This window comes from Diadema setosum, chromosome 10, assembly GCF_964275005.1.
Source record: "Diadema setosum chromosome 10, eeDiaSeto1, whole genome shotgun sequence".
Lineage (NCBI taxonomy): Eukaryota > Metazoa > Echinodermata > Echinoidea > Diadematoida > Diadematidae > Diadema > Diadema setosum.
Genome location: NC_092694.1, coordinates 34,318,175 through 34,331,549, shown reverse-complemented (window position 1 = coordinate 34,331,549; position 13,375 = coordinate 34,318,175). Strand labels below are relative to the sequence as shown.

The 13,375-nt window shown below is 40.4% G+C and overlaps 1 protein-coding gene across 1 annotated transcript; it reads right to left on the bottom strand.

Moving 5' to 3' along the window:
* Positions 1–41: 41 nt before the first annotated feature.
* Positions 42–6,029, bottom strand: LOC140234062 (uncharacterized). Its single transcript, XM_072314141.1, has 2 exons — positions 3,785–6,029; positions 42–2,052 (listed from the first exon to the last, which is right to left on the bottom strand). The coding sequence occupies exons 1-2, from the start codon at positions 6,013–6,015 to the stop codon at positions 1,128–1,130; spliced, it is 3,156 nt and encodes a 1,051-aa protein (XP_072170242.1). The 5' UTR covers positions 6,016–6,029; the 3' UTR covers positions 42–1,127.
* Between the last annotated feature and the right edge of the window lie 7,346 nt (positions 6,030–13,375).

Below are 13,375 nucleotides of genomic sequence, written 5' to 3'. Positions count from 1 at the left end.
TTTTTCAATGAAAAAAAACAAGTCTTATTACAAAACTAGACTTTGGCAAACCTCATAAGATTTATTTCTCTTGTAATCGCGCATTAGTGAAGAATACTATTGCAATTTTTCGTACTTTAATTTCCCATTCATTTTTTTTCATCTTCCCTTTAATTTTTGAGGAGCACCCTTCACGAAGTCAGTCATAAGATAATTTTTGCATAAGGAGTGTTGGCAGTGTGTACCACTCCATATTGTTGTCACAGGAAACTTCGAGATCAAACATTTTCCTCTGGTTAATTCACTGAAACATAGTAACATTCCCTTTTGTTTTTGAGGAGCACCCTTCACGAAGTCAGTCATAAGATAATTTTTGCAGAAGGAGTGTTGGCAGTGTGTACCACTCCATTATTGTCACAGGAAACTTCGAGATCAAACGTTTTCCTTTGGTTAATTCACTGAAACATAGTAACCTTCCCTTTTGTTTTTGAGGAGCACCCTTCACGAAGTCAGTCATAAGATAATTTTTGCATAAGGAGTGTTGGCAGTGTGTACCACTCCATTATTGTCACAGGAAACTTCGAGAAAAAAAGATACTTCAAACATTTTCCTCTGGTTAATTCACTGAAACATAGTAACCTTCCCTTTTGTTTTTGAGGAGCACCCTTAACGAAGTCAGTCATAGGATAATTTTTGCACAAGGAATGTTGGCAGTGTGTACCACTCCATTATTGTCACAGGAAACTTCGAGATCAAACGTTTTCCTTTGGTTAATTCACTGAAACATAGTAACCTTCCCTTTTGTTTTTGAGGAGCACCCTTCACGAAGTCAGTCATAAGATAATTTTTGCAGAAGGAATGTTGGCAGTGTGTACCACTCCATTATTGTCACAGGAAACTTCGAGAAAAAAGCTACTTCAAACGTTTTCCTCTGGTTAATTCACTGAAACATAGTACTCTTCCCTTTTGTTTTTGAGGAGCACCCTTAACCAAGTCAGTCATAAGATAATTTTTGCATAAGGAATGTTGGCAGTGTGTACCACTCCATTATTGTCACAGGAAACTTCGAGAAAAAAAAAAAGCTACTTCAAACGTTTTCCTCTGGTTAATTCACTGAAACATGGTAAGTTCACTCGACCTGAATATCATCACATATTTTTGGGTAATAAATCTTGTGACAAATCAATGGGTTTATCCAGCTGGAATGGGGGTTCTCTCTCTAACGACAGGGCGAATCGCTTTTCGTCCGTTTGAAGCTGCGCGTCCTGTAGAAGACCGGCAATTACCCAGTGTTTGCGGTTTCCAACATCATACTGTACGGCTGCCAGCTGAAACGCCAGCAGCGTCTCATGCACGTGATATTCAGATGTCCATGCGTGCTTCCAAGGCATGTCGTCATGCCCGTGTGCCATCTGTCGGAGGTCGGAAAAGTGGTGCGAGATTCGGTGCTGAGTGTTGATTTCAGATTTGCGCGCACCGCGCATGAATTCTTCCACAAGATTCATGCACAGAGATGTATCTGGGTGATTGAGCTCTTCGCTGTCGTTGCCAAAATAATCCACGCCATTTTCTCTAGCCAGGCGCTTCGCGTGTTCGATGACGAGTTTTTTAATATGCTGCTTGCGCGAGGCTGATATGCGCGTGGATTTTTTGTCCGAACGAGTATTTCCCGAAGTGTGATGTGCGCGCATAGCACCCACTTTGTGCATAAGTTTAGTCATGAAGTTTTCTAGTTTGAGAGTGCCTTTGCCACTTTCAGCAGGTGACCTAGGGGAATTTTCAGACGTGCTGTGGTCATTGGTGTCCAGGTTCGACAGCGAATGACCTTGTGTTACATCTATTTCCGATTCAAAGTCAACACTCTCCGAAGAGTCATCGATGCGATGGTCCCACATCTTGTGTGCAGCTCGCGTCCCGTTGATGTCGACGTCAGAGTAAAATTCAATAATCCGGTTCAAAATGCTGCCAAGAAATGGTAGACACGGGGGCGCCCCCATCGCTCTGTCAAGTTCAGGATCATTCTGCATAGAACGTCCTTCGTCATTCACGTTGTCGAGGAAGTTTTCCATTATGCTGTAAATAAAGACAGGAAATTCAATGTCAAATGATCCGAAGGACAGAATAAATGACGGTGTTGATTAATAAAGACAATGCTGTTCCACTCAAAAGCCAAGAAAGCTTTTTCATCCGTGCAACACTGTATGCTTGCGAGAGACAAATCCATGAAGACATGATTATGGAGGCCTATTGGCACATTTTTAACCCTCATCAAATATTACTCCTGAAGACAGAACTTGTCTTCACTTGACGACGCAATGATGAAGAATCGAACTAGATATTAGAAAGATGAAGAGCGGGATGGAAGGATCCAAATTTGGATATCGTATATCTATTTGTGTGTGTGTGTGTGTGTGTGCATAAAAGTATAGCTTTAAACATTTGCGATTTTAACAGTTAATAATCCACATTATGATACAATCGCAAAGGATTGATTGAGGTTAACATTAATGTAATATCTAAATAGGTTTACTTTAAGCATGATAGACATGCTGGCATTCTGTATACAACTACACAATAATGCAGTATATTATACTAGTAGGTTTTCCCGGCCAATTTCGCGCTTCTTTAAATCCGATTCCTTATTGCTGCATTCAATTTAGCAAAATTTAGCACAGATGACATGTTGGTTATATCAATTTTATGATCTCTTCATTCAAATTCATTTTGGAGCATTCGAATTACCTTTAATCTCATTCTAATCAACAGTTTTTCAATTGAAATTCGTAATACCAGCACAATTTTGCTATCACGTATATGCTGTGCTCGTTCCTTCGAATTCATTTTTTTAGGCATCCAATAAATATGTTTTGCAGTCAATTTAGCAGATATGTTTATGGTTTGGTTCTTTCTTTATTTTCTTTCATCATACTTATTGTTTTGTAAGCATCATAACATTTCACATTTTCTTGGTCATTTTAGAGATTTTGGCAACAGTTTATTTTTTCAGTGTGCTTATAATGAGTCTCCCAGTCCGAAGACAGTGCATGCCATGCATGTGGCCACAAATTATCTGGCCGCTGAGCGCTTTATTCCGAGTGTGCCGGCCACTTCTAGGTCATAGTCAAGGTTATGATCCTCGAAAGTTTCTATAATTCTTTCTCTGTCTTCTTTAGATATACGTCTGTATCTAACTGATTTATGTTGTCATGACTGTAAGAAGATGAAGTTAATCTGTAGTACTGGTACATGTATAGGCCTAGTGATAACGACATGTATGAAAGAAAAGGGGCGTTACAGAGCAACAATCTCGAGTTATATAGGGTCAAAAATATGATACTTTCAATGCTTAACAGTGTGTGGATGACAAGAAGTCACATAAAAATACACATGTTTAAATGTTCTCACCTTTTCAAAAACAGATATAACATGACGTGAATTTGAATGAATATGTTTGGAATTTGACTGCCCATTCGCGAAATTGAAAGACTCAAATATCCTTTTCCGCCAGTAATGGCGAATTTGAATGAACGTAGAGTAATTGCTAATGTCAATACCCTTTTTACGAAATTTGAAAGCCACACGTGCAAATCTCATTGATCAAAATGCTAGATTGGAACGCACAAGTTGCAATTTTAAAAGACAGACCGTGCGAGAACGATGGTTTTTGCTAAATTGAATGAACGCTCTATCAAATGGACTGACAAAAGTGCGAATTTGACCGGGAAAACCTATACTATAATTTTCATTTTCATCATTATTATCATCATTGATGCCACTGTTTTCAGTTAGCTTTGATTATAGGTACCTGTAGTGTTGTTCATAATGATGCTCGAAAAGCGTCCAGGTGTCATGCAGTCTGTAGACGGCGGGCGCCTGCAGGCCGGCGAGGACGGCTCGCAGAGAGTGGAAATTCTGCCGTGATTTCAGCTCTTCTCCGACCTCGAGGAAGTAAATGATGGCGTCAACTCGCCCCTGACAGGTCACCGGACGTAAAACCTCGTCGGCAACCAAGCCCGCAACCCTCTTGAACGACTCGATGGCGGCGAGAACGTTCTTCGCCCGGTAATGGTGATCTTCCTTTCGCCACATGCAGTCAACAACCTCCGCCTCGTGAATGCGCAAAAAGAGCGCCACATCCATTGACGTCAACTCACTAGCTAATTTCTGTGGGCTCATGTCACGCACACCATTCATGCGAACTGAACATTTCTTATCGTCCTTTCTGCTGACATGGCTGCGGTGACTTTTGAAGAACAAACCCATTCCTTTGGTCCCGTTTTTAGTTTTACCTTCATTTGAAAATTCCGTCTTCCCGTCCTCAGTAGGATGCGACGAGGAAGACATCGGTGACTGGTGCAAAGCATTTTGAAAGTTAGAATCTGTGAATGTGTAAGGGCGGTTGTGTAAACTACGTTTGTTTTTACGAAGTTTGCGTCGAACCGTAGGATTCGTTCCTGTCTCGCGCACTTCCATAATTCGTTTGTGAAGGTCAGTTTGTTCTTTTGTAAGCAGCATCACGTGACCGTTGATGACGTGCGGAGTGCGACTCTCGTCGTCGTTTTCAAGGTCTAGGTAGACGAGGGAAATCCTGTGGCCAACGTCGTCAGCGTTTGGTAGATCTTCCAAGAAACTTGCCTCTCCTTCGAGAATATCTGGCAGAGAAGAGCAATGGTGAATGGCCTCGAGGTCAGCAGCGTTCAACCAATAAGACTCTGAGGAATTATGGGTAATGATGTCAGTGTCAACGTCTGTAAGAGCTTCGAGTCTGGTCATGGACGCCATTGGACGAAGGTGGCCCACGTGACCGTGGGCGTGTTCTTCGAAATTTGTCTTTGCAAAGAGATCGTCGACGGAAAGCAGGAGCCCTTTTCTAGTATCTCTGGAGTGTCTGTTCGTCCAGCTCTCCGCGTTGCTGGACACGAAACTCGCTACGCTCTCGATGTCTTCGAGGCTTGAGAGAGAGTTGACGTCATCCTGGCGCAAGAGCGACCTCGCGCGACTATTGCTGGGAAGTCGGCCGGGAAAACCTCTGAAGGTGTGGCGAATGTGGGTGTGGCTCGAGCGATTGTGGATTTGGCTTCCAGTGAGATGGGCCTCACTCCAGATGTTTGAGGAACGATTGGACAGCTTGGAATTTGAATTGATTTCAAACTCAAGAAGAGGATTTACGATTTGGTTGTCGGCTAAATGGTTAACTTTATTCTTCGAGCCTCTCTTCTCCTTCACGGCTCCATGAAGATGGCGATCACTGTTGCAAGTGTTCAGGGTCTCATCGTGATGTTCAATAATGTGTTCAGCAAAGTGGTGAACCCATCGATTAACCTGTGCGCCTCGTTTTCCTTTTGTTTCATGGACCACGCTTTGTGGGTGTTCTCCTTTGATAGACAGACTTTCACCGATAGCCCCTCTGTCAGGACTCGCTGTAGGAGTGTCATCCTTCTTCCCACCACAAGAATGATCGAATGGTTTCAGCACTGAATTCATACTGCCAGCTACGCTCATCGTGTGATTACTCACGTAGGCTCTATTCCTGGAACCCAACATCCGATGGTGGCGTCGCAGCATCTTCTGTTCCTTCCTCCGTCTCTGCTCCAGTTCCTTGATCCACCACACCCACTCGTGCCACTTGTCCTCCCGATGACCCGAGTCTGACAGCTCCAGATACCACACTCGGCGGTTGCACAGCCGCAGTCTGATCACGTGGAGACCGAGCTCCTCCGAGTGCGTCCGAACCGATAGCCGAATGTTGACGAGCGGAAAGAGGTAGATGAGCTCGAAGAGCTCGAGATCCGAGTTGCAGTCGGTGGTCTGACGATGCAGGAGTCGATTTGCTGGCGAAAATGAGGAGAGTTTGTCCTCAGCTATGAGCAGTGCCGTTGACGTCAGGCCAACGTGGACCATTCTGATGGGGGTGCCGTTTTTCTTATTGAGAACGAACGAACTCTCCTGCAACACAACTTCTTCTGTAAGTGCGACATAATCATTAGTCCAAAGCAGGCGCTGTAACCTGGAGTTACATGCTAAGGTGGAATCCATGGTGATTATTTAGATTATTAAATCAAAAAAAAAAAAAACCCTCTGATAATAGTTCCAAGAGAAACAGACGGCGTCGTAAGATCTTGATATTACTAGTATGTACATGTTTCTACCTTCCGTTACGTTTCACTGTCTGCATGTTTTCAACGTATAGCGCTGCTTCCATCTCTGTGAATTCCTGGTATGTTCCATAATACTAGTTTTGATCGATTACTCTTGGTCTGTTACTAGGTAAAGCGCAGTTGCTCTTATGATGTCATAAATAGATCACCGTCGCAGCTGCGCCTCTTGAGCGAGACATGAGCGCGCATTTTGTGATGACGTCACAGTAAGACATGTATGACGCGTGTGAGTTAGTGAAACGCGCTCCACGACTGTACTGCATTCCAGACTATGAAACATACTGCACAATAGGGACCTACTTTGATATAATTCACGTGGGCACAGATGTACTAATGTAGGGTAAAGGTCAAAGACATTTATCTCTTTATAACCTCAAACAAAATCAAAGTGGGAAACTAAAGAGGAAAAATAAGAATTTCTGTCAACTCAAACTTCAAATTACGTAGGGAATACGGGTATAAAGATGATTAAATGAACATAATTTTTTATGTATTTTGTTTGTTTAATTTAGTAATTTAAGAATTTATGAGACATAATGATTCAAGAACCAAATATCATTTAGAATTTTCCTAATTTGAGAAAGTTCATTTTTGTTTACATTGCTTCCTCTCCCATTTCATTTCAATTTGGATTTGACAGAAGATTCTTCATTTTCCACCATCACTTTAGCCTATATTAATAATTTGGACTTCGGAGATAGAGCTCATAGGGTTATTGTTGCAACTGAAGTCATATTTTTTTTTGATTGTGTTCAATTTGTCTTTTGTTTTTGGTGTTACATGGAAGAGCACTTACGTATGAATGACATCTTGTTCATTTTTTTTTTGCAGTCTTTACTTTTTTTCCTTTGAAGAGAAAAACAAAGGTGTTCACTCATGCGTAAAGCTACCCTAATTTGATTGACCTATCAGGTTGAAAGCCAATAACATTACCTTTCATATGGTATATTACTCATGAACTTTTAGCAACACATTTAATGAGAAATATAAACTTGAAAAGGTGTTTACTTTCTTTGTTTTCTGAGTGCATATCGTAACGCATAACTGCATACTGTACGCGCACACCCGTTTACGCTGCCAGCAAGACCTAGAGCCAGATCTAGATCTAGTAGGCCTAACTGTTAGAACTCCTCCTATAGATAAGCTTAACGTTAGATCTATATATTTTGTTCTCATAGACCAGACTTATATCGTGTGTTGTATAAAACAAATATTCAATGTTTTATCATTCATGCGACGGTTCGAATATTACGTCCGGTGCAAGTTTAACCGTTCTATTCAACTGAGCTTCGCGTCGTTGAATATGGTTAAGCTTGCACGCTCATGTAATATTCGGAACAATCGCACTCATAAACAATATTGTACCCTCTAGGCATGGAAGTAAAATTTCATCACCCTTATTAGTTCAGCATTATCAGTTCAGCATTCACAGTTTACATATTATATTGATATAACCAACAGCTTGATGTTTGATTATTGATGTTGATAATTATGTTGAACAATATTTTCATGTAAACATTTCATAATGTTGTATAACTGATCGATTTTTTTCTTATGACGTAGATGTCATTTCAGTGTTGTTCATATAATGTAGTGTATTCTTTTTTGTATGAAGTATGTAAACAAAACAAACACCCTGATATTGACAATGAATGACTGAATTTGAATAAACACAATAACAAAACCTTAGCAAAGATAACATAAAACCTTGTCCCCTACGACACCACTGAATCTCCACATTTGAAACGGGGATTTAGCTGTAAAGTCAGTAGCTCGTCTGCCTCCAGATCCAAAGGACCCTGGTTCGATTCCCGAGTCTAACTGAGCAATGTTGAATGCAATCATACCGTCCCCTTTAGTAAGAGGCAGACGGAACATAAAAATAATGGAGTCCCTTGTGTAAGAGAGTCACAACTCATGCACCCTGTAAAAGATCCCGTTCAGTCATCTATGGCAAAGAACATGCAGAGTGTATAACAATGTGAAATGGTCCGGCTCTCTGTTGGGCATCGCATCCAAATGGACCCCGCACGGAAGCAGCTGAATCCATGGGCTATCCAGCCTTCTTCTCGGACTGAAAATGAAACAAACGTTTCCGAGTGTACCAGAAATGGCAGATACTTTCTTGTCAATAATTAGATATATTTGAAATCCGTTTTCTGTGCAGAAAAAGAAAGAAAAAAGAAAGAAAGAGACTACAATTAACCTGATAATCTATTGTGCTTTTTTAAAATGGGGAATATGTGTAAAAAGTAAGATATTAGTAGGGACGTAGATTTTTTTCATCAATTCTCACACAACAATGTCCTATAGCCTTTTTTTTTTAATTTTACTTTCTATTGTTTTTTTTTTTTTTTTACAGTGTAACTGTTACTGAGCGGGGTCATTGTCTGCATGGTTTGTATTAAGTAAAGTCCTTCGCCTGGGAGCAGGGTGTGACTAGAATAGTTTAATTACTTGGATATGAAGAAGAACGAGCTTGGTTTTTGTATGAGAATATGCTAAAAGAGAGAAGCATGATTGAAGGAGAGGGAGAGAGGAAGAGGGGGGGGGAGTGCACATGGCTGAAATCTGAAGGGAGAGTGCGGGGGGGGGGGGATGACCATCAACCAACATAAAAACAAAATTTATCATCATTGTTACATTGCACCGGTTGATTGCTTGTACTTATATGTACAAGTTTGTATGTCAGTAAACCCGCTGAAGGACACGTATTTAGACAGATTTTTACGGTATTGATACTCCCTAATTGCTACATGGAAAGACATTGTACATGTCAAATGGTGCGTGATACGTGATAACCTTGAATTTGTACATGACATAAAAATGGGTGACCCTCATATCGACAGGGGGCGCTGCATAATGCGTAAATAAAGCAGATCATTGTTGGATGCAAGAAAATCGAACATTCAAAGAACGTTATTGACTCGTATATTCCGGTGGGCTTTCCCCAACTAACAATGCCAAATCTGATTCAAACATGATATTGTAATTATGATGAGAAAATTATTGTCGCTTTGGCGACTGGTATGCCGCCGCCATCATACGGGGTTCTTCCACTATTATGGGTCTGACAATGTCCTGACAATGTGAGAAAACAATTTCACAAAATCGACAAAGAATTGAAATGGCGTGTTTGTCACAGATGCGTCGAGTGTTTTCTTTCCTTGAACCTGAGTTTAATATGGAAGGATGTTTGGGGATCTTAGGATCTTCACTTGACCTTTGACCCTTTTATTAAGCTTATGCATTGGGTAATCTCTAAGGTATAGAGGAAAAAGGTTTAATTTCAGCATTAAATAGTAGAATCTTAGTATTTTGATGTGACCTTTGACTCTTGACATTTTGACCCATGACCAAAAAACAAAAAAACAAAAAATCCCTAGAGAATCATTGTCTGGCAGTATATGCATAGACTAAGCCTCATGATAACACTTTAAACCATTTCCGATGTATGGAAAAAAAAGTGAAATTTTAGCATTTTCACTTGACCTTTGAGCCCATGGCCGGAAACTTTCCCTAGAGAATCTTTATCGGTTAATACATGCATATATTAAGTTTCAAGAAAAAAAGAAGAAAAACCTTCTGGCATTACATAGATATGGGAGAAATAGTGAAATTTTGAGTATTTGACATTGAACTTGACCTTGACCTTGAGCGTCCGCACCCAAAAGTTGATAGGCACAACTTCGTCCACTCATACATAATAATGCCAAGTTTTATTACGATACTTCAAACCTTTTTTTAAGTTACGCTGTCCACGAATACGGACTGACGGACGGACGGACGGACTGGCGGACAGACGGACAACCCAGTAACATAATGCCTCCGGCACACTTTGTGGTGGAGGCATAAAAACAGTAAGTTTGGTGATGCATGGAAGAAAAGCTCTCCAGATATACGCTCTTCGGAGAAAGAAATAAAAGCGAGAATGAGGGTTGATATTATGATATTATGATATAAAAATATATCCCAGTGAGATTATAAATGAAGGGCAAGATAACGCGAAATGAGAAGACGAAACCTAGGAAACTGGCCATTATAGTAAGGACAGAATGAGACAGAGCAAAGATAATACACGGTAATTATAGTACAACTGCATATCATCAAGTGAATCAGAGGTCATACCGATGCTGAAGAAGTTAACGAGATGATCCTTTACAATGGATGAAATGTCTTATAAATTCTTAATACATTTTTTTTTTTTTTAACGCGCGGTAAATTAACTGCTGTAAAAAGGGTAATAAAGAATAGAACAGGGGAAAGAGTAGATTTCTGCTGAAGAATGATTATGTATTTACGAGTATGTACGCCCATCATTTTTTATCATGGCTACTACTAAAACACTGCAGTGCTTATTTACGTCAATGTAGGGCAATTTGTCAATCAGTTGCAAAGAATAATTATGTCATAATTATTTCATTTTCTAGATGTCTTAGGCTACTGAGTTAACACAGTAAAGACCGGATGTCGAGGATATGGCATTATTTTGAGTACATTATCTGAATGCAGTGAAGCGATGATTAGATACAGCTCTAAGGAATCAGATGGTTACATACAAAGCTGTTGTAAAAATGCCCACCCCCCCCCCCACATCCCCGAGCTGATTAATTGCGTCACTCTCACATTGCGTTTCAGCGTTCACTGTGTAACGGCGGTTGCCTATTATTATTGACCTTGAACATTTCCATATCTACCTTCCGTCGTCTGGTAACAGAGCCGTCCACAGCCAAACAACAACATCCAACGAAGAGGATACAATGCACAATATACTATGTTCTGCCTTCGTTGAAAGCATCGTGCCCGGCAAAGTATCCTATACCAGAAGCATCACTACTTGTCGGCGTTCTTCCAAAACGAACAGCAATGAGAAGGCGTTGGAAAATGATTAATGTTAGAGGATTGCTTTTATTCGATGCTACCCAAAGGCAGTTGCTGGTATTCAGCTGCCTCTGCGCGTTCACTGTTTTACGAGGCTCAGCGTAATTTTTTTTTATATTTTTTTTTTATGTCGGTTGCTAAGAACGCAAATGTATTTTGCTCCTCTCCTGCTTCGCGACAACTGTCAATGTTTCGATTATGAAAAAGTAACAAGTGCCTGAGGAGCGGCGAAAAAAAAAAAGATTAGTGTGTACATTCGCCCGCCCCCATGAGGCAGAATCCTTGCAAAGCCGAGATGGTTTAATCGTGTGCGGATAAGAGCAGACTTCAGCAAGCTTCCGTCCACCACTTAGAATATTTTGAGCCTGGCAGTTTTCCAGGTTGATACTTACCGATTAATGTTTTAATTCCTCGGTTGTCGCCTGCTCTTTTCTTCTCAAAAAGAGTTCGTTGATATTATGCAAAACCTTCTTTTCGTTCTTGCTGGATCATCAACTGTCTGTTACCTTATCTCCATTTCTCAATTGCGTTGCATTGGGCAGACTCACTCCTGAATATTGCAGCGATTTCCCCCCGAAAGTGACAATTTCTCTGAATATAGAGAAAGGAGTCTTCATTCTTAAAGCCCACAGAGGAGAGATATACAATAATTGGAATCGATGACGACAGGGATAAAGAAGATGAAGATGGTAAGTTCAGCTCACCAATCATTCTTATGTCACGGCTCAGAGTAAAAGAGATAATTGATTGATGAATTATATTTTAGACAGGGAGCACAAGTTGATCGAGTAATGTCAGCATTCAGTGAAGGAAAGACACGGTGGTTATTGAAAGAGGTATATTTAATCTAAACAATGAAAAATATTTCATAATTATGAAACAGAAAACACACATTACTAACCTTTATCATTAAACTGTATGAGTAATCGTTTGAAATCATTGTTCACGTTCTCCACGTCCAGACGTCTGAGACGAGCACAAATTTATTTAGAAATCGTGGAATAGACGGATTTTCTGTAATCATTACAAATGTATATTGTATATGATATAATCGTCGACAGCTAGCTATTTCTCTTGATTATACGTATGGTATCTTTGACGTCAGTAAATTCATTGTGTTTCCTCGTATTTATCAAGTATGCTCAATGCCCCTCACTCTGTTGAATGTTCACCTTCAATTAAAAGTTATTGAAACGAAAGGAATGATTCTTTTAATGTACATAATATGTATAAGGTTCCGCGGAACGGGGGGGGGGGGGGGGGTGTAGAGGTGCAGTACGAATTACCGATTCCTCCGCCCCCTCCCATTCCACACACATACAATACTGGTTTTTAGAAAACAAAGGAGGAAAGCATAAAAGTCACCATTACAAAACCCCACGACTCTACCAACCGAGGGTTCCGCCGAAGATTCATTCGGTCAAAACGGTGGTGGTGGCCGTGGTGGTGTGGGTGGTGGGGTGTACTATTGACCATTGACTCGCCGCCCCCCCCCCCCCCCATCGGCCCGCAGCCCCCTTCTCCGCACTAAAAATAAATAAATAAATAAATAAATAAATAAATAAATAAATAAATAAATAAATAAATAAATAAATAAAATAAAAATAACAAAGAAGTTTTGAAACCCCTGTGTAAGACTGTGCTTATCTGTGTTATCACTATACTGACTGGATTTTAAAGCTGAATGCATTTCAGCTTTACCCACCCACCCCAACCCCCACCCCACCCCCCCACCCCAAAAAAAAAAGACTGGAAACAAGAGTAACCGGTAAACGTGTTTGCATTATTGCAGCGATTTTGTTTTTGCATTTTTTCTTCAAACTTCAACGGATATTATGGAATATGAAGAGAAAAGCTTCTAACTCTAACAAAAGCAATGGGTCTGCAAATTTCGAAATTTTGTTCGTCTTTGTACTCATTTTCATGAAGCCAACTATTTTGTATATCACCTTCATTCTTAATATCATCTACTGCTGCCAATAATTCGTTGTTTACTTCGTAGATATAATTTTTGGGTTTTTTCGGTTCTTCAGGAGTTCTTTGCTAGAATTTTAATTACGTCTAAAACCACTCACGTCAGCACCTTGTGGGCCACGTTACATAATATATGCTAGGATAGCAACCCTTGCTGGAATGGCAATTTTCCATAGCAACAGCCAATCGGGAAGTTGGATTCTTGTCGTTACCATGACAACTGACATTCCATCGAGAGTTTTATTGTATCAACTTTTTGTGCTACTCCGGGATTAAGGTCTGTTTCTCTATTATATCGTTAAATCAATCCGGCAGGGGAATGCAGAAATAATAGCCAACAACCGAAGTCCGTGCTTTGCAAATGTCTATCAATAAAAATTATA

Bases quoted from the DNA above. Each gene is read 5' to 3' on its own strand.
- LOC140234062 (XM_072314141.1), bottom strand. From the start codon at position 6,015: ATGGATTCCACCTTAGCATGTAACTCCAGGTTACAGCGCCTGCTTTGG. The intron at 2,053-3,784 runs GTACCTATAATC...CTTTATTTACAG, and splicing joins CATTATGAACAACACTACAG to CATAATGGAAAACTTCCTCG.